This window comes from Cyrtonyx montezumae, unplaced genomic scaffold (assembly GCF_038088225.1).
Source record: "Cyrtonyx montezumae isolate F1298 unplaced genomic scaffold, pur_monq_1.0 scaffold_11, whole genome shotgun sequence".
NCBI classification, from domain to species: domain Eukaryota; kingdom Metazoa; phylum Chordata; class Aves; order Galliformes; family Odontophoridae; genus Cyrtonyx; species Cyrtonyx montezumae.
In genome coordinates this window covers 2155358-2178022 of record NW_027071837.1, presented here as the reverse complement: position 1 = coordinate 2178022, position 22665 = coordinate 2155358, and the positions used below count along the sequence as shown (strand labels likewise).

Here is a 22665-nt window from a genome sequence, read left to right as displayed (position 1 = left end):
CCATGCTCCGCTCCCAGCCAACCTGACTCTGGGAAACAAAGTTGCTGAGGCATAAAGCAGACTGACTCCGCTGTCAGTATGGGTCAGGATGACCCTAAAATGCAGTGGAACAGCATCGCCTGTGCCAAGAAAGACTGAGGCTTGAGGAACGCAAACAGACTGAAGGATCCAAGGCAAGAAGCATAAATGGGTTGTGTCAATGGGTAAGTCAAGGTAATATGGAGACACGTACTGTTTGGTAGGACTGTGGGTTGCCAGCCGCTCAGGGACTTGTTCAGCTCCTGCACGAAGGTCAGGTAGTAAAGGTCTGTAAATATATTCACCATACGATTGTTCTCAAGCAGGTACTAGAAAGAACAGAACACACAGTCAAGAGAGACAGCCGTACCCAGAGTGCAAACCCTCCCTAGAAAGCCCAGGACACACACACACAGCCCTGGCTTGCACAGGCAGAGTTGCAGAGCAGACGCTGAGCTATAAGCATCCATTCCTGAAAGCTGTGAGAAACTGCAGCACATTACAAAGCAGACTTGATGAATAAGAAGGGACTGAGACTGAACTGGGAGAGTTCTCTAAGCCTTCCTCTACGTGATCCTTGGGAGCAAGGACAAGAAATAGCTGTCACTTCCCACTGGGCTCAGGAACAATGAACCAGCTAGGTTGCTGTCACAGGTCTCCAGAAGGCAATATGAAGTGTAAGAACTCCCTCCCACCAGATGTGACTGGTGAAGGATGGTCTGTCTGTGAAGGATGTGAGGACAACAAACCCCCCCTCACCTGTTGGATGCCAAGGCAAAGGTAATAGATGCTGTCTGGTTCGTAGCGCTCCCCGTTGGGCCGCGTTATTTCTTTGACAAACTGAGCCAGGCCATAGTTGAGTTCAGCTGCTGTGCAGGCCAGGATGTCTTCTTTGATCCTAATGGGCTTGGCTGTGGAAACAAACAGGGTAGCCTGAGACAATATCCTGCAAGGTGAGAAGCACCTCGACATCCTGGAACCCAGCTGCTGGGAGGTGTCTGCCACTCCACCCCATACAGTCAGGGCACTTACGTCCGAAGCGCAGCTCCTCTCCCTTGCTGGTCTCTCCCCCTGCATACTTGGCTTGCACCCAGGACTTCCAGGCATTCACACCATACGAGTAGTTCAGTGCTGTGCAGCTGGGCTGACTGCTCATTGAGTCCCGGGAACAGCTTTCAGAGAGCACCAGCCGCTTCTGCCCCTGCAGAGAGGTGTGCTGTGAGATTAGGCATGTACCTGGGACAGATGCAAGATTCCCAGCCGCTCCTCAGACATGCTGGCAGCTAGTTCCCTCCCAGTGTGCCTGTGCCAATTCCAGCAGGCATCCTTCTGCTGACAGCCAAGCTAACAAGACCCATTAGTTATGAGAATCACAGGCAGGGAAGAGGCCAGCTCTCACATGGCACGTTGCATTCAGGACTGCTCCACGTATCTCCATTCAGAGAGTGGCCCACAGGCCACGTATGTCCTGAAAGAAGGGAGTACAACCTCCCCAGCACACCTCACCTCAGACCACGCCCCAGATGGCAGCTCCCACTCCAAATCCACAAGGCTTTGAGCAGGCAGCACCCACTAAGAGCTCACCTTTCGGACAGCACGAGGCAGCTCTTGCTCTGCAGACACATCTTCTGGGCCCACCAGCCCACAGTCAAAGAGGAAATCCACACTGGGGTTGATGTATAGAGGGTCTGAAAAGAAACACAGGAATAAAGAGATCAGCTGAGACACCTCATCCTGTCTCCAACAAAGACAACAGGCAGGCATCTAAGACAAGCTGCCATTATGATCTGTTTCTTACAGCCAGCTGTAGAGGGAACATGCAGCCCAACACCTCTTATCTTCCACTTCCACCTGGCACAAACATTTAGCCACAGCCCAACAAAGGAAACACTATCACCTGCCAGAGGTGCAAAATATCTCAGGCTAACCAGAACCCAAAATTCTCCCTTCTGACAGTTCTGGTTTTTAAAACATCTGTAACATCTCTCATCCTTTCATTCCAGGCCAGCAGTGGTGACAGCCTGGCACAAGCAGCCCAGTTCTCTGTCCTCTATTCCTAGTATACCGTTTCAGTGCTGCTGTGCATGTCTGTCCCTTCTTCCCAACCTTCTGCCCTCCGACAGACACACAGCAATTCTGCCATTTCCCGAGATATCATGCACTGTCCAGGCCTCTCTTGGGCTTTGCCAGATCCTCTGGAATCGTTATCTGTAAGCACACCAGCACCTTTGCCCTACAATTTGTGCTATTAAAATCAGCTTCTCTTTCTCCCTTTCCTGCAGACCTATGTCCTCAGGAGGTCAGTTAGTAAAAAAAAAAAAAACCCAAAAAACACAGACTTGTTCAAAAGTGGTGCTCTCACCCCTGCTGCAAGCAGTCATCTGCAAGACCCTCAGCTCCCGGCCTCGAGCAGGGTCAGTCAGAGGGCATAGGGAGGTAAGTTCACACAGGTCTTAATGCTGCTGGCAAAGGTGGGCTGAGGGCAGCAAGAAGACCCTGCTGCAGCACGAGCAGTCCCTCATGCCTGCATCACCTAGCTCTTACTCTTAGGGAAGTCAGCCTCCAGGTCCTGGCCTGGCTCATCGAGGACGTTTGCCATCTTGACAGCCATAGCCAACACATCGTCCCTTGCTGGTCCAAAGAGATCACAGTCCTCCAGGAGACCCTCTGCACTCTGGTTACTCACCAGGTCTGCAATGCAAAAGCAGATCAGAAACATAACTTTCAAAACATTATTTCGTCTCTTTTCCTCGTGGCAGCTGGAAAATGAAGTCAGGCTCCCTAGGGCACAGTCCTGTGCTCAGATCAGCTCCACAACAACTGCACTGTGCAGTTCGCCCTGGACAGCAAGAAACTAGACCTTTGTCCTCTCCCTTGTCACAGCCCTAGTCACTGGGGCTTGAGGAACAGCTAAAAAGATCTGTAAGGCCAGGATTGCTAGTCTTCTGGTAGGGAAACTACTTTGGGGAAGAGCCTGAACAGCCATGTGAATAAACTAGTGGAAGAGTACCAAGACTGCCACCCCCAAAGCAGACAGTGGCAGGCACTGCTCCTTGCTGCAGCTCTCCCCGCTCCTGGTACATCCTCAGCAGCAGCTGAGGGCTTGCTCTACTCTGCTCCTTCTCAAAGGCTTTGGAGAAACTGCCATCTGGGCAGACGTTCTGGTTTCAGGAGCAGGCAAACCTTGTGCAATGTCAGACATTGGGCAGAACCTACCACACAGGTCCGAGGAGGCTTTGTCCAGTTCCTCAGCTTCTGCAATCATCTCTGCCATGGCCAGGATGTCAGCCTCTAGAGGATTGGAGGGGATCTTCACCTTCAGCTCCTCAATCGTCTCCACAATTTTATCTGCGCTCTCCAGTGTGGTGGGTAGAAACATTGGCACAGGCACCTGTTGACAGCAGCACACCAGGCAGAAGTCAGACACGTGCTGTGCCCTCACAGGGTTCTGGTTCAGCCAACTGCTGTAAAAGCAGAGGCAGAAGAGGACAGAGAATAGGGAGGACTACAGCAAGACAGGACTGAGACAGAGAACACAAGCAGGTGAAGTGTGTTGCTTACCGGGACAGGCATGGAGAAAGGCACAGGTACTTTCTGGCAGTACATATGCATAGGCACAGGCACGAAGATTGGGACTGGGATTGGCAACACAATCACCTGGGGCTTCCAGTCAGACTCTGACAAGAGCAAAAGTACATCAGTGAGCTTGCTCCTGGCAGCTCCTCCACCCAGCCCAGCTGTGCACAGCCATGCCCACACAGCCAACCAGCACCACAGCCCTTCCAGACATCAATATCTGACTTACAGGCAGAGCTGAAGCAGCAGCAAACCAGACAGATCTGCAGCAGGAGAAGCTTGCCTCAGCAAGAGGTGCGAGCCCTGCTCTTATGTGGTCCTACTGAGAGATCTAGTTGCTTTGTATTTGCTAGAGACCACATACATGCACCCAACAGCAGCTTTACAGTGGTACCCACTCAACAGACAGCCCTTCAGGCAAGCTGATGATCTCTAAGAGGAGAAGGAGTTGCCTCATGTATTGTAAGAGAGGTGGAAATATGCTGTAGTGCTCCTTTTGATGCTGATGGAAACGGGCTCCCTACCTCCATCCAAGGCTGTACATGCCTCACACATCCCTGATGCTCCCTCAGCATGATGCCAAACACCCAGCAGCTCTATAGAGTATTTCAAGCTGGATTCATATCCAGTCTGGGACAGGGACATGCCATCTTTCTTTCCAAAATGCCCCTCTGACACTGCAGTTAGTTGTGTCTTACTGTCCTACCTGTCTGACATCCTTTGGACTTCATTTCTACCTTGCAGGAAACACCCCGGTTCTGCATCAGTGGTTTGCACATGGCAGCTTTGTTCTTTCGAGGGGTGGCTGGAACTGGAGGGGGTGGGGGAGGCGGTGCAGCTGGAGACATGTGGGCTGAGGAGGTCTTTGATGACAACTGAGGAAACACAGAAAGCAGGAGGTTGGTGTCCACTGAAAGGAGCACTCTCTTTTCAATCACTGGTACAGCCTCCTGCAGCCTGGCAGTCCACAGCACACACATTAACACTCCCACAGTCACAACTGGCCAACGAGCTGCCAGGCTGATGGTGGCAGGGAACAAACCCACATGGGATCTCTATAGTCAGCAGGAAGTTTGGCACCAAGAAGCAGCAGGGAGTGCAGTGGGGCAGGGACTGTGCCCAGGCACAGGTGAGCACTGTGCAAAGAGGAGCCAGCACTACAGAGACAGACTGCTTTCGTGTCTGTGCTTCATTCCTGAGCAAGTTACTCATCCCCCCCTCAGGAGATATGCTGATGTTGCCCTCCCCAGCAGCTTGTATCAGCTCCCACTGCCAGGCGACTACCATTAAAATGCATTGGTTGTAGGAGGCTTAGGTCTCCACAGTCAACAGCAGATCTGAGTGAGGACAGCCCCCTCGTGCTACCTAGCAAATCCCAATCTCCAGCAGACCTTACCGTGTTAGTCTCTGCCTTCTGATGGGAAGAAGTGGGTGGTTTTGTTTCTGAAGATTGACCTGTAAGAGAAAGCAATGCCTCTTAGTTCAAGAGCTCCTCAGCTAACAGGTCCCACTGCTGGGACTGGAGGTGGCAGCAGCCACAGGCCAGAGGGCAGTGACAGGCTCCCCAGAAACCACTCCTGGCCGCTCCAGGAACAGTTAGTCATTCCAAAAATCTCTAGCCCTAGCACCTTTGAAAACACTACAACTTCAAAATCAGGTCATTGCCACGTCAATTTGTGTTCCCTTGTAGTCCACCCCATCCCCATCACAGCAGGTCAGGAGAAATCCCAGCCCCTTGGAGAGAGAGGACACCAGGGCTCTATTCCCAGCTCTGCCTACTGGCTTGCTGTACCGAGCCATGGCCCCTCCCTGTGCCTCCATCTCCCTGCTATAAAAATCTTGGCAAAGTGCTTCGAGATCCCTGGGAAGAAGGTGACAGAGCTTATAGCAGTGTTACGAGGTATCCCAGAAAGTACAGAGACAGCTTTGCCCAGCATTAGAGATGCAAAAGAGAAGGGATCACCAGCAGATAAGTGGCACACATGGCAGACACTAGTCTCAGATGGTGACAGTATCATCCCTGCTGGGACGATCATTCCAGCTCACCTGCTTTGCAGAGCACCCGCACCAAAGGCTGCTGAGCTAAGAGAGCACCTTCATCCAAGCCCCCGTGAACCCTGCCTACCCACGTGGCTGAGGAAAAGAACTGCCTTCTACAGCACTGACCCACCATGGGCCACGTGTGAAGGACACCTGCAAGGAAAGCAGTGGGTCAGAGCACCCACACGGAGCAGCAGGACCACTCGCAGCTCCTACAGATAGCTCCCCCAGGAAAGACTCCCCAAGGACCAACACACAGACATGAGCACTGCACCATGCCCTGTGTCCCAGGGACTTTGCTCTTCAGTAATTGGAGGTGCAGCAAAGCCCATTTGGTGACTGCTAAAGAGGGGACAGCTCAGTTCCCATTCAAGGGAGCTCTCCAGCCTACAGCTGGGCAATCAGCCACAGGATGTGAAACCATCTCAGTGGGTCCAAGAGTTCCCTGTGACCCACCCAAGGTGGACGGGCAGTAAGTCTAGGTGGGAGACATGGATGGAGAAAGAAGAGCTGCAGAGCAGAGGAAAAGCAGAGTCTTTGCTACAGCACAATCAAAAGCAAAGGTCAGTGTCCCACAGGCCAAAGATTTAGGTCTGTGGGAAACAAGGAAATCCTCCCATCACCAACCGCCACACACTGCATGTCCAGGCTCTCAAGAAAGCTGCAGCTTGGTCTTCACTCTCAGAGTAAGCTCTCTAGATAACACCAGCAAGGAGCTACCAAGGTATAAACTGCACCAAGCATGACTTCTATCCCTCCCTCCTCTACTGCTGGATGGCCCTATACAGAACCAGCTCTCCTTGGAAGTCTCTGGGGACAGGTCTGTGGCAGGAGCTCCTTAATCACTTGTTACACACACACAGTTTCCAGCAAAGGAATGGTTGCTTTTATTTTCAGCAAGCTCCCTGAGGATCACCAGGAAGACAGAAGCCTCTGGAATTAATGGTTTTAGGCAACCAAAGTCTGCAAAAAAAGCAAGTGTTCAGCAACAATGCCTGAGATGAGCCTAAAACCCAAGCAGTCCCTTGCAAACTTGCAACGATGCTGCCAGGTGCACAGATGACCCTGGCTGGACCATGCAGAAGCTGATCCTCACCAGCACTGACAAGCTGCTCCTCCTGAAACACCCTGCACAGCCCGCTGGGCTGGAAAGCTCTGCGTAAGCACAGAGCAGCTCTGGCTCCAGTGCAAGCCTTCCAGTGCAAGCTGACCAGTACAACACAGTCCCAGGACAAAGCTGTCCACACCTTTCCCACGGCTGGCAGAGGACAGGCATACCAGCACTCAGAAGACTCAGTGCCACCACAGGCACATGCACTTTGGCTTTTACCAAGCCTGGAGATCGTACTCAGCCGAGCACTCACCACTACCAAAGGGCATTTTCCTGGCTACCCTCTCAGGGTCCTCTGCCTCACAAGCACGCAAAAAGGCAGTACAGGGATGGGCAATGCACCAAGTGCTGAACAGCAAAGTTCCTGGGGGCCTCCAGAGACATAGTAGAGGGTGGTGGTCAGGTCCTCGTGATTGCTGGTGGTGGAGAGGGTACAAGAGTCTTGTGGTCCATGTCTCCAAGAGGCAAGGGCCAAACGGTATGAAACAGATGCTTCCCCCGGCAGGCAGTGACTTGCTTGCTGTGCCCGTGTCCCCACAGCAGTGTTAGAGATGCCTCACAGTTAAGAAGCCTTGAAAGCAGGGGACAAATCGAACAGCAAGGCCGAGGCTGTAAAATCATGCGGTGAGCTACAGGAGATGGCAAACTCAATGCCTGTTCCTCCACTGGGGCAGCAGGACACTGCCCCAAAAGCAGTTTCGCTCTGGACACCCCAGTGCCAGCTGAAACAAACAGTTTTTTGTCCTTGTCACCCCAGTGTGTTGCCACTTGAGCTGTCACCTCACACAGTGCTTTACAGAGCGTGGCTCTCAGAAGACAGGTCGGGGGTCTCCCCTGGCTGGGGGAACTGTCTGCTTCTGGCAGAGCAGATCTGCTTTGCTCTCGAAGCAGTGCTGACATCCAGGGTTTCCCTCATCTTGAGATTTGCCCACTGCTGTCAGAAGAGAGGCATCAAGGAGAGCCTGAAGATGGAGAATGAGGTCTCTCAAGGGAAGCTCCTCCTCTCGGTTTCCCCTCCTCAGTGTACCCTAGTCAGGGTTTTACATCCCGTGAAATCCCAGGGGGCTGCAAAACCCTTAAGCCTGCAATACTGGTATCAGTCGAAGCCTGATGCACTGAAGGAAGTCACGTCACAAACTGCAGGCATTCTGTTAACTAGACCAAACAGATTACCTAGAAGATCACGGCCTCTGAAAGACCAAGCAGAATGAAACTACACGAGTGTCCAAGGGCCACGCGATGTCTTGTCACTGTCACTACGAACACCTTCCATCCTGAGGGACCCCAAAGCACTTTGCAATCCTCCGTAAGCCATCGGCTCAAGTTAAGGATAGGAAATGAGGCAACAGGCAGTGAAAACCTCCTCTCCAGCTGGAACTCCACGGATGCAGAATGGGGTTATCCGGGACACGGGGTTGGCAATTCCCCAAGGCTGCAGCAACCTTTTGGTAGGACTCCAATCTAACTTCACAAGACAGAGTGCCTCCAGCGGCTCTGCGCTCCCTCAAGATCGGTCTAGGTTCAGCTCTGGCTGAGGAGAGCCCACCTACAGCATCACCAGCACCACTTCCTGCAGCACCCTGTGTTTTCCTTGAATGCTTCCCATCCAAGCACTGACCTGGCCCAATCCTGATTAGCTTATGAGATCTGAGAAGGTCACAGCTCGGAGGTGGTGTGGGGCTGCAGGTGGATTATCATGCCAAGCCACGCTGTCCCCTAACCCTGCAAATCGAGCTCTCCGCTGGCAACATGAGGATGGAATCGCCCATTAAATCCCTGAGTATCCTCGCTAAGAGTGTGAGCTACAGGCAGCACGCTGGCACCGGCTCCTCCCGTCTGGGCCCTGTGTGTCATAGAACCATAGACGTTAGAGATGGAGAAGCCCCATTAGGTCCCACTCCGTCCTTTCCCCCCCCAAGGGCCAGTGCAGGATTGTTCCCTAGCGTCTCATCCAGTCCCAGGCAGGAAGCTTCCACCCCTCGCTGTTCAGTCTTCCCTGTGTCTCTCAGACTGAGCTATGCAGGTGCCCTCCCTCCCTCCTACTCACTGTTCAGCAGGCTCTCGGGCCCCTTCTGCGTGTCCAGGTTGGGCTGGTTCTGTTGATTGTAAAATCGCAGCAGACACTGCTGGTTGCAGAAGTGTTTGATTTGCCCTCGCCAGTGGATGGTTTCCAGCAGCTTCCCCTGACGCTTGCAGGCATGGCACCGAGCTGCCTAAAGCCCGCATCAGCAGGAGAGAAACAACGAGTAACTAACCACACCCCCTCCGAGTGCAACACAACTCTCCAGTGAAAGGTGCACATGGCAAGGTGCTGTGAGCTTCCCCACAGCAGTGCCCTGCCAGTGCCAGCCGGGGCCTCCAGCGGTGCGAACTTCTCACTGCAGCACTAGCCGCGGATCCAGCACTGTGAGCTTCCTCAGTGCAGTGCTCTGGCAGGATCAGCTGGGGACTCCAGCTACGTGAGCTTCCCCGTAGCAGTGTCCCGTCATTGCCAGGCAGGACTCCAGCAGTGCCAGGTTCTCCGCAGCAGTGCCAGCCAGACTCCAGCAGTGCGAGCTTCCTCAGTGCAATGCCCACTTATCTGGGTGCCGTGCCCACCACAGCACTTAGCACAAGCTGCCAGTGCCAATACTGACCTTGAAGTACCAGAGCAAGTATTTGCTTTTGCAGTCTTCACTACAGAAGTCCCAGGTGCTGCCCTCCAGCTGCTCGGTGACCGCCCGCTGGCAGGTCTGAGAACAGTAGGTGCAGGTGATGCAGCACAGGCCCAGGTTCTTGGTGAAATCCTGTTTGTAAAGAAGCACACACCCTGCGGAGAAACAATAGGAGTGAAACCTTCCCAGGATGAACTGGGGGGCCTCCCTGACCCAAACATGACCAGAATCCAGGTCTGCGGAGACAACAGAGCACACGCAACACACTGTAGGGAACAATCCAGCACTGGCCCCTGGGGCTGGGATAAGATGGGACCTCACGGGGACTTGCCATCTCTCACCTCCATGCTTCTAGGAAGAGTCTGACTCCAACCTCCTGTGTGCAGGAACCCAGCAGGCAGGGCAAGGCCAGGTCAGGCCAGCCCAGACGCAAGAGCGTAGAAGTGCATGATGACAGGAGGAGCGGAGCTGCCACCTGCTGTCTCCCCAGCCCCCAGAGAGAGAAAAGCTGTGAGAAAGCCCTCCCCAAGGACACAATGAATGGTAAAGATCTTGCCCTAGGGCCTGGCTGGACAGCAAGCCATCCCCACTGACAGTCCTGCCTTCACTGCATGGTGAGGCTCTCGCCCCAGGGCCTGGCTAGACAGTCTCCCCTCTCTGTTCCACTCCATGCTCTCTTCTCCTCCCCCAGCAAGGGCTGGCATGGGGGCTCTGCCTCTCCCGTGCCTTCCCCAAGTACCTTCGCTGCAGAAGTTCTTCTCCACCCCTGAGAAGCGGATCTTCTCATGCAGCAGCTTCTCCTGCTTGCAGTGCTCACATTGAGACACTACCCCGCGTAGCCGCTTGAAGTCCTCACAGCAATCCTTGCAGCAGAACTGATACATCTTGTCCTGACAAAAAGACCACCACCCGGTCAGGCAGGCTGGCAGGAGGTCCCCATGCCTCCCAGGGAAGCGAGGCTACGGGTCTGAGACGAGCCCACAGCTCCCCCAGCAGGGTTTGGCAGAAGAGGTCTCCTCCCACCCTTCTCTTCTGACATGCTGCTGAACATCAGGAGAGCAGCATTCAGGCACGTCTCTGTAGCCAAGGCATTCAGAGCAATGGCTCAGAAAGGACTCTCCTTTGAGCAGGGAGCTCTGAGGTCCTCACAGGGGGTTGACCTCAGCCTCTACATCCCCATGGAGAAAATCCTCACCTGCCAGTCTAGGATCTCTGGCTTCCCGGTGAAAAGATTGTGGCAGTAATGGCAGTTCAGGTGGATCCCACCCTCCGGGCTGGTGTGCTGTAGAAGACAAAGACAGCTCATGGAGAGAGGGGCACACAGAGGGCAGCAAGCACCCGTTCTGCACTGCCACCAGTCGTCCTGCCTGCTCCACTGACCACAGCAGTCCTTCTGCCTCTGCTCAGACCTGTGCTGGCTGCCACTGTCAGTGACTCACAGTCAGTCCATCAGATCACATCTCAAGCTCCTGGAGAGCAGGTTCTCGAGCAATTTCCCTTTGCTTCCAATGTACCGGGTCCAGTTCTTCTCCAGAAGGCAAGTTTTCAGGCTCCCACTCCTCTGCACTTGAGCACATTAAGAGATGGCAGCTCCATGACCTCTTCTGAGACTTTCTCTAAAAGATCTTGAAGCACACGTGTCTGGTTTCTATTTTCAGGGTAATGTTCAAAATTCAAAGCAGCCATCCTCATCCCACCTTCCTCTGCTACACTGAAGAGCCATTTAACACCTGGCGTCTTGTCCACAGGGGTACATTTATTAATGTCATCTTCCTGGTTTTCATTCTGATAATCTCAGATAAGGTGCTGTCACTGTTGTTCTTTTTGATTTTTTTTAAGGCTCTGTGTAGTTTTGTAGATTTTCTTCAGTATACTTCCTATTTTTCTTCCACTTCAAAATTATCTGGGGCATTAGATGAATATCCTTCCTACCTGTGCAGTGCTCTAGGCAGATCTTCTGCTTTCCAGCCCCCTAACTTTTAACTTCCTGCTCTTCTGCTTTTTCTTACAATAACTTCATCCTTCTTTCCATAGCTGCAAACTGATGCTTAATGGTCTATCTGCTGCAATCAAGAGTTTGTTCAAATTCCTTACTTTCCAGGACTCGTACCCCTGCATTACCTGAGTAAGGCTGATCTTGCACTGAACTGTAAGTACACGTTAGGATGTATCAGCAGTGCCAAGGAATCCAATTGCTTTGCTGTGTATGACTGCCCTGACCTCAGCATCAGTTAACACTTCACCAGTTTTTGTTCCATCTGCAAAATTTTAGTACGCTTACTTTGACTTTATTTCCAGATGACTGATGAAGGTGTTCAACTCCTTGGGCCTAATTCTGATCCCAGAGAAGACATCCTGAAGCACTCCTTCCAGTGGTTTTTCTTCAGCAAGTGTGTTCTGAGATCTGCCAGTAAGGTTCCTAATCCGGGTTATGCATGGCTTTAACATCAAGTTACACTGCTGACTTCACAATGTTTTATGAAGTCTACAACTGCAAAGACACATCAGCTACCCTTTATCCACACAACACGTGACCTTAGCAAACTACTACACCACCATCAAAAGAATAATAGAAAAAGAAAACAGCAACAGACAAACAGACACTGCAACTGCCAGAAAATAACTTTCCTTCTCTAGGTTCTCCAAGTTTTCTCAGTTGCCCAAGGTAAACCCTGGCCTAAGTTTCCCAGGTCTTCCTGGCTGTTGCTTTGTTCTTTGGCAACTGTACAAAACAAATACTCTTCCAGTTGCCTTTGAATACTACGGACATTTAACGTTACACTCAAACTCCACACCAGAAAACTGGACATCATCAGTCAAGCCTTTGAGGGCTATTAGAGACCCAAGTCTGCTGGTTGTGAATTCTCAGACAACAAGACCTAGAAGACATCTGTTTCTTGGTGATCCCTGGCTCAGAGAGCAGCTCTGCCTCTTTCCATGCTAGCAGGTGCCCAGAGTGCTTTGCTCGCTTACTTGTAGCACTTTGTAAGGCCACTATGTTCCAAACTACTCATGCAATGCAGCTCTGTGCTGTACTCCTACTTGGCATAACCTGATATACAGGAGAGAACAGAGTCTTATTCCAGATGAAGTGGGGGGAAGGTAGGGCCAAGACTAAGAAATTACCAACTGCAGTCACTGGAATGCCTGTGCTCCAGCAGAGACTTTCTTACGGACACTCCCTGAGGAGCCTGAAGAAGCTGCAGCCTCTGCTAAGTGTGAAAAGAGGCAGGAGCTCTAGGGCCCAGCCCAGCATTAAGGATTTTTCAGTACCTGGAATTTGGTCCAGCAGCTGGGGCTGCAGAATTGGTAGACAACCCGGTCTGTCTTGTTGTAATAGCAGGGTTCAGATAAACTCTTTCTGCAGAAGCTGCAGGGTCTAGGGGGACCTGATGAAACAGACAGGAATTGGTGAGGGCAGCAGCACGGGACATGGGACTAGATTCTGAGGATGGCATGCAATCTATTCACTCATCCTCAGTCAAGCTATTACCAAAAAAGGAAGGGACAAGAACACCAGAAAACTAGGAGCACCGGATTCTGCTAGGACAGAAATGCTAAACATGGATGGAAAGCAGACTGGTTCAGTGAACCTGGCTGTATGGGAACTGGGACAAAACAGCTTGCAATACTTGCATCAGTCATCAGAGACCATACCCACTCCTGAGCACAGTGGGAATCTATGTAATGGGAAGGACAAAGCCAGCACAGTACGGTACTACAGCTGCTTCCTGCATTCTTAAGAACAGCAACAGAAACTACCCCTCTGCATTACAATGGCTACGTGTGGAGAGGGAAGTACCCCCTTGCAACATCTCCTTCCACTTATCTCCCTGCAGCCCTCCCCAGACACCTTCCCACTTTCTTTCCAGTCTCATCCACAAAGCAATAAAAAGTACAAAGAAAGGAGTTGAGAGGTGATTAAATCTCTGTATGAAGGTCCTTACCAACCAAGCCCGACTGCTTCACTTTGTGGGAGGTGGTGCAGCAAATGGAGCAGAACAGTCCCATCTTGCCACTGCGATCCACATTGGGTAGCATGTCAAAGTTTTTGCACAGCGTCTTGCACCACATGCAAGGGTAGACTCGGGTGTTCTTCTGCAAACACAGAGCAGAGCAGAGCTGTCAGGGAGCCCAACACAGCCCATGAGGTCCTATTCTCACACTCTACCCCACTGCTGCCTCCACCACAGGGCAGCTCTCCTGCAGCAAAGACTTGACACGAGAGCCAGGCCCCCAGGCTGCAATCAAAAAACCTGCCTTTGGCACCCACGCTTCTCACTTCAAGGGTATTCTGGCAGGATTACAGGACTTGAAAGTCCCATCAGTACAGTTTAAGTGCCATCCACTCAGACTACAGATACAACCAAGCTTTGGGGAAGCATCTAAAAGATGCCATCTCATGCTAAATGCATTTACCTGTAGAACTGCCCTGTCCAGCAGTGTCAGAGTGTCTGAGTGGACCTGTGCCTGGGTCCAAGATGGGCCCCCAAAAGTATAACTAAGTTCCATTTCTAAGTTTCTTCACAGCACGCCTTAAGATATTTTGTCAGCAATAGAAGGCCAAGGAGGTTCAAGCTGCCTGCTACGGCATTTAAGTGTCCTGTGCCAAACTGAAGAAAGGAGAAGTGTGCCCACAGAGGAGATCCCTCTCCTGCAACCCCCAGCAGCTGACTCCACACACCTTCTTGTAACTGTTGAGACAGCTAGAGTTGCAGAAGCGCTTCTGCTGGCCTTCATGGAAGAGGTACTCCACAGGCATACCCTTATTGTATATGTAAAGTCCACAGTAGTCACAGCAGTTGGTTTTCAGCCCCTTGGTGGCTCGGAACTTGGTGAAGCAGGCATCGCTGCAAATGCGGTGAACCACGTTCCCATTGCTGACCTCATGCTGGACCTGCAGGGACAACACTGCCGTCATTCTCACAGAACACCTCGGGCCTTTCTCCCACACAGCCTGCTACCACAACCCCTGGGAGAACGGGCTGTTACACTAGAACTCTGACAAGTGCCGTACTGGGAGCTGCTGGGGACTCAGGCTGGCCTCCTGCCAAAAGCCAGCAGAGCAACTGGGAGAGGAGAGTGGCAAAAAGCAACGATCTGAAGGGTGGGGAGAAGCAGAAACCTTATTTCTGGGAGTAAGCTGCCGCACAATAACAAGGAAGAATGCAGGAGTGAGCCAAACTCTGGAGCTAAGGCTTCACACCACAGGAGTACCCAGTGATAGTCCCAGACAGCGCCAAGGGCTGGAGGTCACAGCAACCTGATCCAGAACAAGAGAAAGACAAGAGATCTGCTTACCTCACCAGGTTTATGGCAGACGCTGCAGCGGATGGTGTCTGAGTGGCCTGCAAACTGAGGTGCTGGTCTCTGTTGCTGGGCCTCATAGAGGGAGAGGCAAACAGAGGTGCAAAACTCATGGAAAGAGCCACCTGAACCAATCTGGGCAACCACAGAGTCCCTGGTATTCCAGATGTCTCTGGAGATCAAAAGGAGACATGTTAGCACAAGAACACACCAGTCCAGCCACTAAGCAAGCTGCAGCAAAGGAACTTTCTACCATCCCAAGGGAGTGACAGAAACTGTTTCACATCAGCCTCTGTTCCAGCCCAGAGTGGGAATTAAGCCAGGCAGGCAGAGATGATAAGTAATGTGAAGGGAGTGGAAGGAGGATGGGACTCATGAAGAAGACATGAGGAGTGTATGGGAACTGCTGAATCACAACCTGAACCACTGATTGGTCACCCGAGGTGAGCACCGAGTCAGCCACGGGGGCACAGGTGAAAGTGATATACCTGTGTGATTGGAAGGGGTGGAGCCTGGCTCCACCTCTCCCAAACCCCATTTAAGGGCTGACCACCACCAGGGAAGGGTCTCTTCTCAGAGATCCATCCTATGTGGAGTCCCCTGTGAGCCCTGTTATCTTAAAGGTGAGCCATCTTCTTTTGTGTATTATTTGTGTACTATCTATACAGACCTACTCAAATATACCATCATCTATACTATTTCTTTTGAAGTACCATCCTTGGGAGTTATTTACCCCACAAGGAGACAGCTGGCAGAGGAGAAGGGTGACATGGTGACAAAGGAAGCACGAAGGTCACAGGGTTGTGGGGAAAACGCACTGCTTCACAAGCACAGCATCCCTGAGGAGAGGGGAACAACCACACACTTTTTACAGAAGGTGCATATCTTCTTGCCGTGTGGCCTTTTGGAGAAGGTGGTGAGGCAGGAGCTGGAGCAGAAGAGCTGAGGGAGTCCTTTCCGTTGGTAGGCGGTCTGGCCCTTCTGCAGCGGGGTCCGGCAGTTGGCACAAGTCATCTTAGTGACAGAACGTGCAGCTCGCTGAGCTATCTGAGTGCGTAGAGACATGCGAGTCGAGCGCCGGGTACGGAAAGGAACAAAGTCCTCATCGTTGGGATCATCCACCATTGCATCAGAATCCTCATCGGAGACTGGAACTGCAAGAGGGACAGAAATTCCCCATTAGGAGCTTACTGCCATGAGAGGCACGATGGGGCTTTCTGGGGTCATCTTTCTGCAGTTTGTTGAAATGTTTTGCACCTTCCTAAGCAGAACAATAAGGAGACTCTGGAAAGATATTCTGCTGGATTTGGAGTTGAGTTGGAAGCTCCTTAAGCAAACTGGTCGTAAGCAAAGCTCTGCTCTGGGAAAAGTCATGAGGTGTAAACATTTACAACAGAAAGCCTAAGAACCAGTGAACATTAAAGGGGACAAGCTGGACCACCAGCCACTTCTCCAACACAGACAGTGACTGACCAATGGAAAAATGCAAGAAAATGTCAGTGCAACACCTGACATATGGGAGGACAGAGACTTCCTGTATTTCCACAGGTAAGTCCCCAAAATGCAACTTTCCTTCAGACAGGCTGATGGCACACAGGCAAAGGAAGAAAGGTTCTGGCTGAGGAAATGGAAGATGGCTTTCCTGGGAACATCCCTGGATTCTCATCCTACTATTAGCTGGTGCTTATTGTCTATCAGCCACTGTGAAAATATTTCATCTCTCCTCCCTTACCCTGAGAAAGTAAGGCAAGTATCCTGAAATGGAAACTCAAGGGGTGAAGGGACTGTCTTGCATAACAGGGATGTCTGAATGAAAGCGCCATAGCCCTTATTCTCTATTGACAACACAAACTGCCTGCCTGCACTGGGCCTAGGACTTGCTCTAGGGCTGAACACAGGTGATGGCCAATGCTGATTACTCACTGCTCTCAGCAGAGTTCACAGTTTCAGGCCTGGTCGTTTCTGATCTTCTGGCTCGTTCACTTCTTTTCTCCTAAAAGAGATTCACAGAATTCTTAGACTTACCATTTGTTAGGACAACAATGGATAAATATCCCAGATCACAGTGCAGTTTCAGTTTCTGAGCTTTAAATTCCCACTAACTAGGCTGAAAAAAGGATAAAACCCCATAGATATCTGACAAGAGTTAGCAACACGAGGGAGAGAGGGGAAAGCAGGCTTATGGGAATGATGTTCCATCTGGGGGCAGCAGGGACAGATACACTGAAGCCACACATCGCACAGTGGCAGTACACAGGGATAGCTCCATCACTGCAGACGTGCAAACCCCTTCTTAGGGGGCTGATGAGACAGTGTCTCTCAATGAGTTTGGCAAACAGTTGGCCACCCTCGTTGTTCCCACAGCATACGTACTTGACTGCATTCTCCTCACCTTCTCAGTTTGGGGCACACCTCCCTTCCGAGATAGGCCTTCTGCAACAGAGCACAGAAGAAACTTAAATCTGACACCTTGTCCAACAGAAGAGGACAGATGTGAAGATATAGCTGCCCTTTGGGCAAGTCTGCATACATGGCCTCAGACAAGGCCAGCTGTTCTGGTGGTGTTCAGACAGGGAAGCTCCTAAACCCATCACTTGTAGGAGAAGTCTTGTACATGAGAGACCGCCCTGCAAGCACGGAGGAAGGCTGGGCAGCTACCTCCAACTACATGACTGTGGAGCCTCGTGTGGAACCCTCATCTCCAACAAAGACTACATGAGGAGCAAGATGGGCTGCAGCAGCTTTATCAAGGGAGCTCCTAGCTGACAAAAGCATTAAAAATCAAAGTTAAAGCTACGACAACCACAGTGAGAGCTTGTGCACACCAGAAGAACAGCTTCCAGAACATTATTCCAGATAAGCAAGACACTTTTTCCATATTTAGTCTGTCAGTAACACTAGTGATATCCAAGACAGAGGAAGACAGGGAAAGCTGGAGCTGTCTCCAACTTCAGAGTGCAGCCAAGCAGCCTTCTGAGCAAGAGGGAGCCAAGTCCTGCAGAAACAACAACCTACCTGCTAGTGATGCAGCTTCCTCTGCCTTCAGTCCAGTGCTTTCTCTAAGTGAGTCGTTGCAGTCATCACTCCATTCCTCTGCTTTCTTTTCCTGTGCAGGCTCAGAGGGCAGAGCGGCCATACTGCTGTCCGGGCTCAGCTCCACCTCTGATTCCCCCAGAAGTCCCTCCCTCTGCACAGGTGAGCTTTTCCTTGGTGCCTTCAACCTTGTCTTTTTTGACTGTTTAAGACTGAGTTGTGGAGGGGCTCCCGGTGGACTCAAGGGTTGTGTTGTGGTTTCTTCTGTGGTTGGGGCACTGCTCAGGTCTCCAGAGTTGAGAACAGGCTGTGGCAGCGATTCAGGGCTGTTGTCATCAGATGGTGCAGGAATAGCAGCAACACCATCTTCCTTTAGGTCCCCAGACTTGTTTTTTGGTGCATCTTCCCCTTCTTTCTGTGTTTCTGGAACAAGAGCTTGTTTAGAGATGGCAGAGGAGTCTCCCATCCCATCCTCCCCATCATGGGAAGGCTGTGCCTTACATAGCTCCTCCAGACCCTCTGATTTATCTAGCTCCACCGAGCCAGCAGTTTCATCCAAGTCATCTAAGACATCAGCTTTCTCCAGGACATCCAAGGCAGTACAAGGTTTATCTAGACTGAAGTCATTTGATGTGTTCTGTTCAGACAGGCTGTCTCCTTCCTCCTGAAGGCCTACGTCCCCATCTGCAGTCATCTTGGACTGATCCCAGACTGGGGGCCGAAGAACCGAAGCTTCCTGGGTAGAAGCTGTTTGGGAGCCCAGGAGGTCCTCCCCAAACTCCATGTCAGCAGGAAGATCACCAATAAGTGGTTTGTCAGGCAGAGACAGGGGGTCCAGAGATCCTGAAATTTCACTGGAATCCATTTAGATGCTGACAACTGAGAATGAGAGAGAGATTTGCAAGTTAATGGGAAGCAATCTAATGGTGCATGAATTGCCTACTCTTCTGAATGCTGCTGGAGTAAATGAAGGCCTGGTAAGATTGCTAGCAACACCCAGGACACCAGCAAATCAATCACAGCTCTAGTGAGGTTACAAAACTCTAAAGCCAAGAAGCAGCAGTAGGACACAGCAGCTCAGCAAAGCCTTCAGAGTTCTCCCTACCATCCATACCCCTCACCACGGCGTGGCAAACAGACTTGCTTATGATAAAGGACACAGTGGAATATCAGAAATTACCTGAGCACCAGTTCAGGGGGGCTTTTCACTGCCATTCTGTGGTGCAGAACAACCTGTTCTCTGCCTTCCCTGGTGTTTCACCAGACTCAAATCATCAGGCCCATCCTTTCTCCTGACCTGTCACCACACAGCTAACCTATCTTCTAAAATACCTTTTCTCTTGAAACAGAGGCAGAAATAATTCCTTTATATCTCTGTAGTCTGAGTCTGGAACAAGTTAGGGTGAGAAGACACAGGAATTTTGTTAGAGGACAGATATAAATGATGTCATAACTAAACTACAGCTATAAGGCAGCCCCGTAACTGCATGGGTGAGAACTGCAGGAAAAAATTAAGCCAGAGCTGGGGGAAATTCTGGACAGCGGCAGAAAGAAAAGTGGGAAAGCCCACGACTTTAAAAGCAGTCACAAGAGGAAGAACACGTAGCAAAGTAGGCAGGAGCATGCAATGCAGTCAGGAAGAGCAGTGTGACTGCACAGCACTCGCGCTGCAAGGTGCGATGCACGCTGCCACCAGCAGACGGCCAAGGCCACAGCCCAGCCCTGCAGCCAGCAGCACTGCAAGAGATCAGGTGAGGCAAGAAAGCATTTACATTCACATCAGCTAATAATGCACTGTGTCTCCACAAAAGAATAAAAGCTGAAGAGGGAAAGGGAGCTGGATTCTGCAAGTGATGCAGAGTGAGAATGGATGGAGCACCACATCCCCAGAACGGGCAGAACTCCACACTACAGGGAAGGAAGGCAATGTAATCAGAAGATACAGCAACAACCTATCCCCTCATCAGAGTCATTCGAATCCTAAATTTGGCACTGTTTTGAGCTCTGAAGCAGAAAATACAGTATTGCTGCCTGTTTGGGCTTACTGTGAGCATGGCTCACCTACTCCACTGAAGAAGGAAGGATGAAATAATCTCAGCAGTGATGGCTGATGGGTTCCTCCGTCATATCCTTCCCTCTGAAAAGATAACCAAGGCTCACTCACAGATGGCTTACTCAGAACTAAATAGGAAATATCTGGAACCTCATATAAGCAGTTTAGGGAACAGCACTCCACAGGTCATTATCTCTAAAAAACACAGCGACATTTTCTGCTTCAGCATCAGATAAGCACTGTTTGCAACCACAAAAGTTGTCCTCATCAGTGTCTCAGTGAATTTCACCACTAAGGACTGATTATTCCATTCGTTTTCTTCAGCTGCACGAGAGACAAAGCTTCCACAGAACAAGCAATGCAGAACCTAACGCCTGCTTAAAGCTGGATGACAGGAAGAAGAACAAAGCAAAACAGAAGCAGAGATGTTTGAAAGGGAGACCTTAAGGATTGGAAGCAGGTGAGAATCCTCTCCAGATGAAGGCATTTTCTGCTGCTCCAGATGCAAACAATGCTTCCTTCTGGAAGCTGCCCCCTGCCCAGACCCTCAGACAGACCTGACCCCCAGACCCTGGAGCAGCATGCAGCAGGAAGGTCAAGCCACTCCAATTCACACCCTTTGCACGAATCTGCAATCAACCAGGGAGGTGATATTCCTAAAGAATGGAGAGACCCTGGGAAAAATTCTGGAGCATAAGGAATCCATTCTGGCCTTCCTTCCTAGAGGACAGCACAAGCAACAACCTGTGAAAACCCACCAACGTGCTGTGCTGCCCACGGGCTCTTCAAATAGACTGAGAGCACCTGGTTACAACGTCAGCACTGCCTTCAGGCTCCGGGCCTATCCAAACACCTTGTTTCTATTCCCACCGAGAATGGATACCCCGGGAAAGAGTATAAGAAAACAGAAGAGGACAGTTCCCCTTCACTGCACCCAATCAGCAGCTGAAGAACTGCTCAGCTCGAGCTGCACTGGACAAATTCTCTATGGATCTGCTAATCCCCCTTTGAAGCAGTTTATACTCTGGGCCTCCAAAAGTTCCTGTAGCAATTCGTTCTGCAAACCATCATTTTGTTCTCAAAAGAAGTTCTGCTGCAGCACAGATTCGTGACAAGGAGACACAGAGGCAGAGAGGTGCTGGCTTTTGACGTATTTATTTATAATAACCTGGAGAAGCTGAGGGAGTCAGTGTTGAGGGAGACCCAAAACGATGCTGCAAGCAGTTAGGGTGGGAAAGAAGGAATGTCTCTGCCCATCACTGAAATTCTGACAGCAGTGACTGTCAGCTGCCAGCTGCTCAGGAGTAAGAAGACAGCCCATAGAACAGCAGAGGAGGATGCTTTCCAGCCCCGTCTGTTGCTCTGAAGCTGAACTCTACCTGAGAAAATGAGAGCTGCTGAGCTGCAGCAAGGTAAGAATCACTACTTTCATTTGCCCCGGGCTTTCCAATTCATCCGGACGTTCTGCTGAGCTTCACAGTGAGTTATGCTGCCAACCCAATGTGAACTTCACCTCCTGGTAAGGTCTCTTCTCACTGCCTCCAACAGACGAGTAATAGCTTATTGTTTCTGGCAGATGCCGAAATGATCTGCCACACTTCCACCTCCTTTCTCATTCCATCTGCCTGAAACCCTCCTGCTTTCCAGCCACGTGCCTGGCAGTAAGGGAAGTAGACAGGAGCATGTGTGAAGAGCAGGCCTGCCCCAGCTTTCCACCATAGAGAGGACACAAGGGTCCTCTCCTGGACCAGGAAGCTCAGAGAGAGACAGCTCTATGGGGACACCCAGGAACTTCTGGTGACAGCTTACTAAAAACATCATGAAAGACATCACTGGTGCTGTACCAGCACAGCTCTTCCACATCTGAACGTCTTTATTCAGCTATCAGCAGGGGAATATGTGGCCTACCTGGGAAAAAAAATGAGGAGTCACCAGCAAATATTTAATTAAAAGCAGGGAGTGAGAAAGAAACAGTGTAGTGAATACCTCCAAGCCTCTGCTGTGTGCAGAAGGTACACAGCAGCCCCAGGACTGCCCTCCTCCAGCACAGGGACAGTGACAGGGGCTGCCTGTGCCACCCTGCTGTCACCAACCACGCATGCAGCAGCACGTCTTCATTAACTGTTACACCTCGAATGACAGGTAAGGCAAAGGCTCGCTTCATCGCTGCCATTTATCCAGGCAGTTTATAGCCCTCCAGATTTAAGCACTGCAAATACTGGCTAACTCATTTTAAAGCAAATTAATTTATAAAGAATCGTCAGGGAACCACGTGTGCTGCTGCAGAGCAGGCTTGGGCCCAGTGAAAATTCTCCAGAAAGGGAATGAAAGAATGGCATTATTCACTGGTGGTTCTGGAGAGGCAGCCCGAGATGTACTCAAAGCACACACCACCACTGGTGCCATCCAAACCTGCAGCCATGCAGCACCAGGTTAAGCCATTACCACCTCCTTGAAGACAGATACTGGAAGAGCTGGGATGTTAACGCCTTCCAGTGGTAAGCCTACTTTGTTATAGAAGGAAATGGGGGTGATAATTAAATGGTAATTAAAATAGGGGGAAAAAAAAGGGTCCTCAGCAAAGGACTCCTCAGAGAAACAGAAAAATGCACGAGGAGACTCCAAGGGCTGGAGGAAGCCAAAGCTGGACAAACTCAAAGCCTGACTTCTCCCCAACAGGAGCAGCAGCATAGGGTGCAGGCCTAGGGCATGAGGATGGCAGCCCTCCACAGCTGCAGGAGGGCCTCACCCTTCCAACACAGAGCAGGGGGTGCTGCAAAACAGTACAAGGGTTCCCCACCAATTCCTCCAAGGCAGGACCAGCCAGACAAGAGTTTGACCTCGTGTTCCCAAAATGTCATCGTAGCTTCAAG

The 22665-nt window shown here is 51.0% G+C and overlaps 1 protein-coding gene across 3 annotated transcripts in view; it reads right to left on the bottom strand.

The window, feature by feature from the left end:
• The window catches only part of ZMYM3 (zinc finger MYM-type containing 3), a 28351-nt gene that overhangs the window by 2978 nt on the left and 2708 nt on the right, over positions 1-22665 (bottom strand). The window contains exons 2-22 of one of the 3 annotated variants that reach the window (XM_065729323.1): positions 17722-18618; positions 17099-17139; positions 16630-16699; positions 15572-15860; positions 14701-14878; positions 14084-14296; positions 13347-13497; positions 12673-12788; positions 10595-10681; positions 10139-10289; positions 9382-9554; positions 8793-8958; positions 4991-5049; positions 4301-4469; positions 3580-3695; positions 3235-3409; positions 2563-2709; positions 1603-1706; positions 1051-1219; positions 778-929; positions 233-347 (exon numbers count right to left, since the gene is read on the bottom strand). In XM_065729323.1, the coding sequence (XP_065585395.1) occupies positions 233-347; positions 778-929; positions 1051-1219; positions 1603-1706; positions 2563-2709; positions 3235-3409; positions 3580-3695; positions 4301-4469; positions 4991-5049; positions 8793-8958; positions 9382-9554; positions 10139-10289; positions 10595-10681; positions 12673-12788; positions 13347-13497; positions 14084-14296; positions 14701-14878; positions 15572-15860; positions 16630-16699; positions 17099-17139; positions 17722-18604 (3724 nt within the window). In that variant the 5' untranslated portion in view covers positions 18605-18618. Of the gene's footprint in view, positions 1-232; positions 348-777; positions 930-1050; positions 1220-1602; positions 1707-2562; positions 2710-3234; positions 3410-3579; positions 3696-4300; positions 4470-4990; positions 5050-8792; positions 8959-9381; positions 9555-10138; positions 10290-10594; positions 10682-12672; positions 12789-13346; positions 13498-14083; positions 14297-14700; positions 14879-15571; positions 15861-16629; positions 16700-17098; positions 17140-17721; positions 18807-22665 lie in introns of those variants that run through there. The other 2 variants (XM_065729324.1, XM_065729325.1) reach the window with 2 other exon arrangements.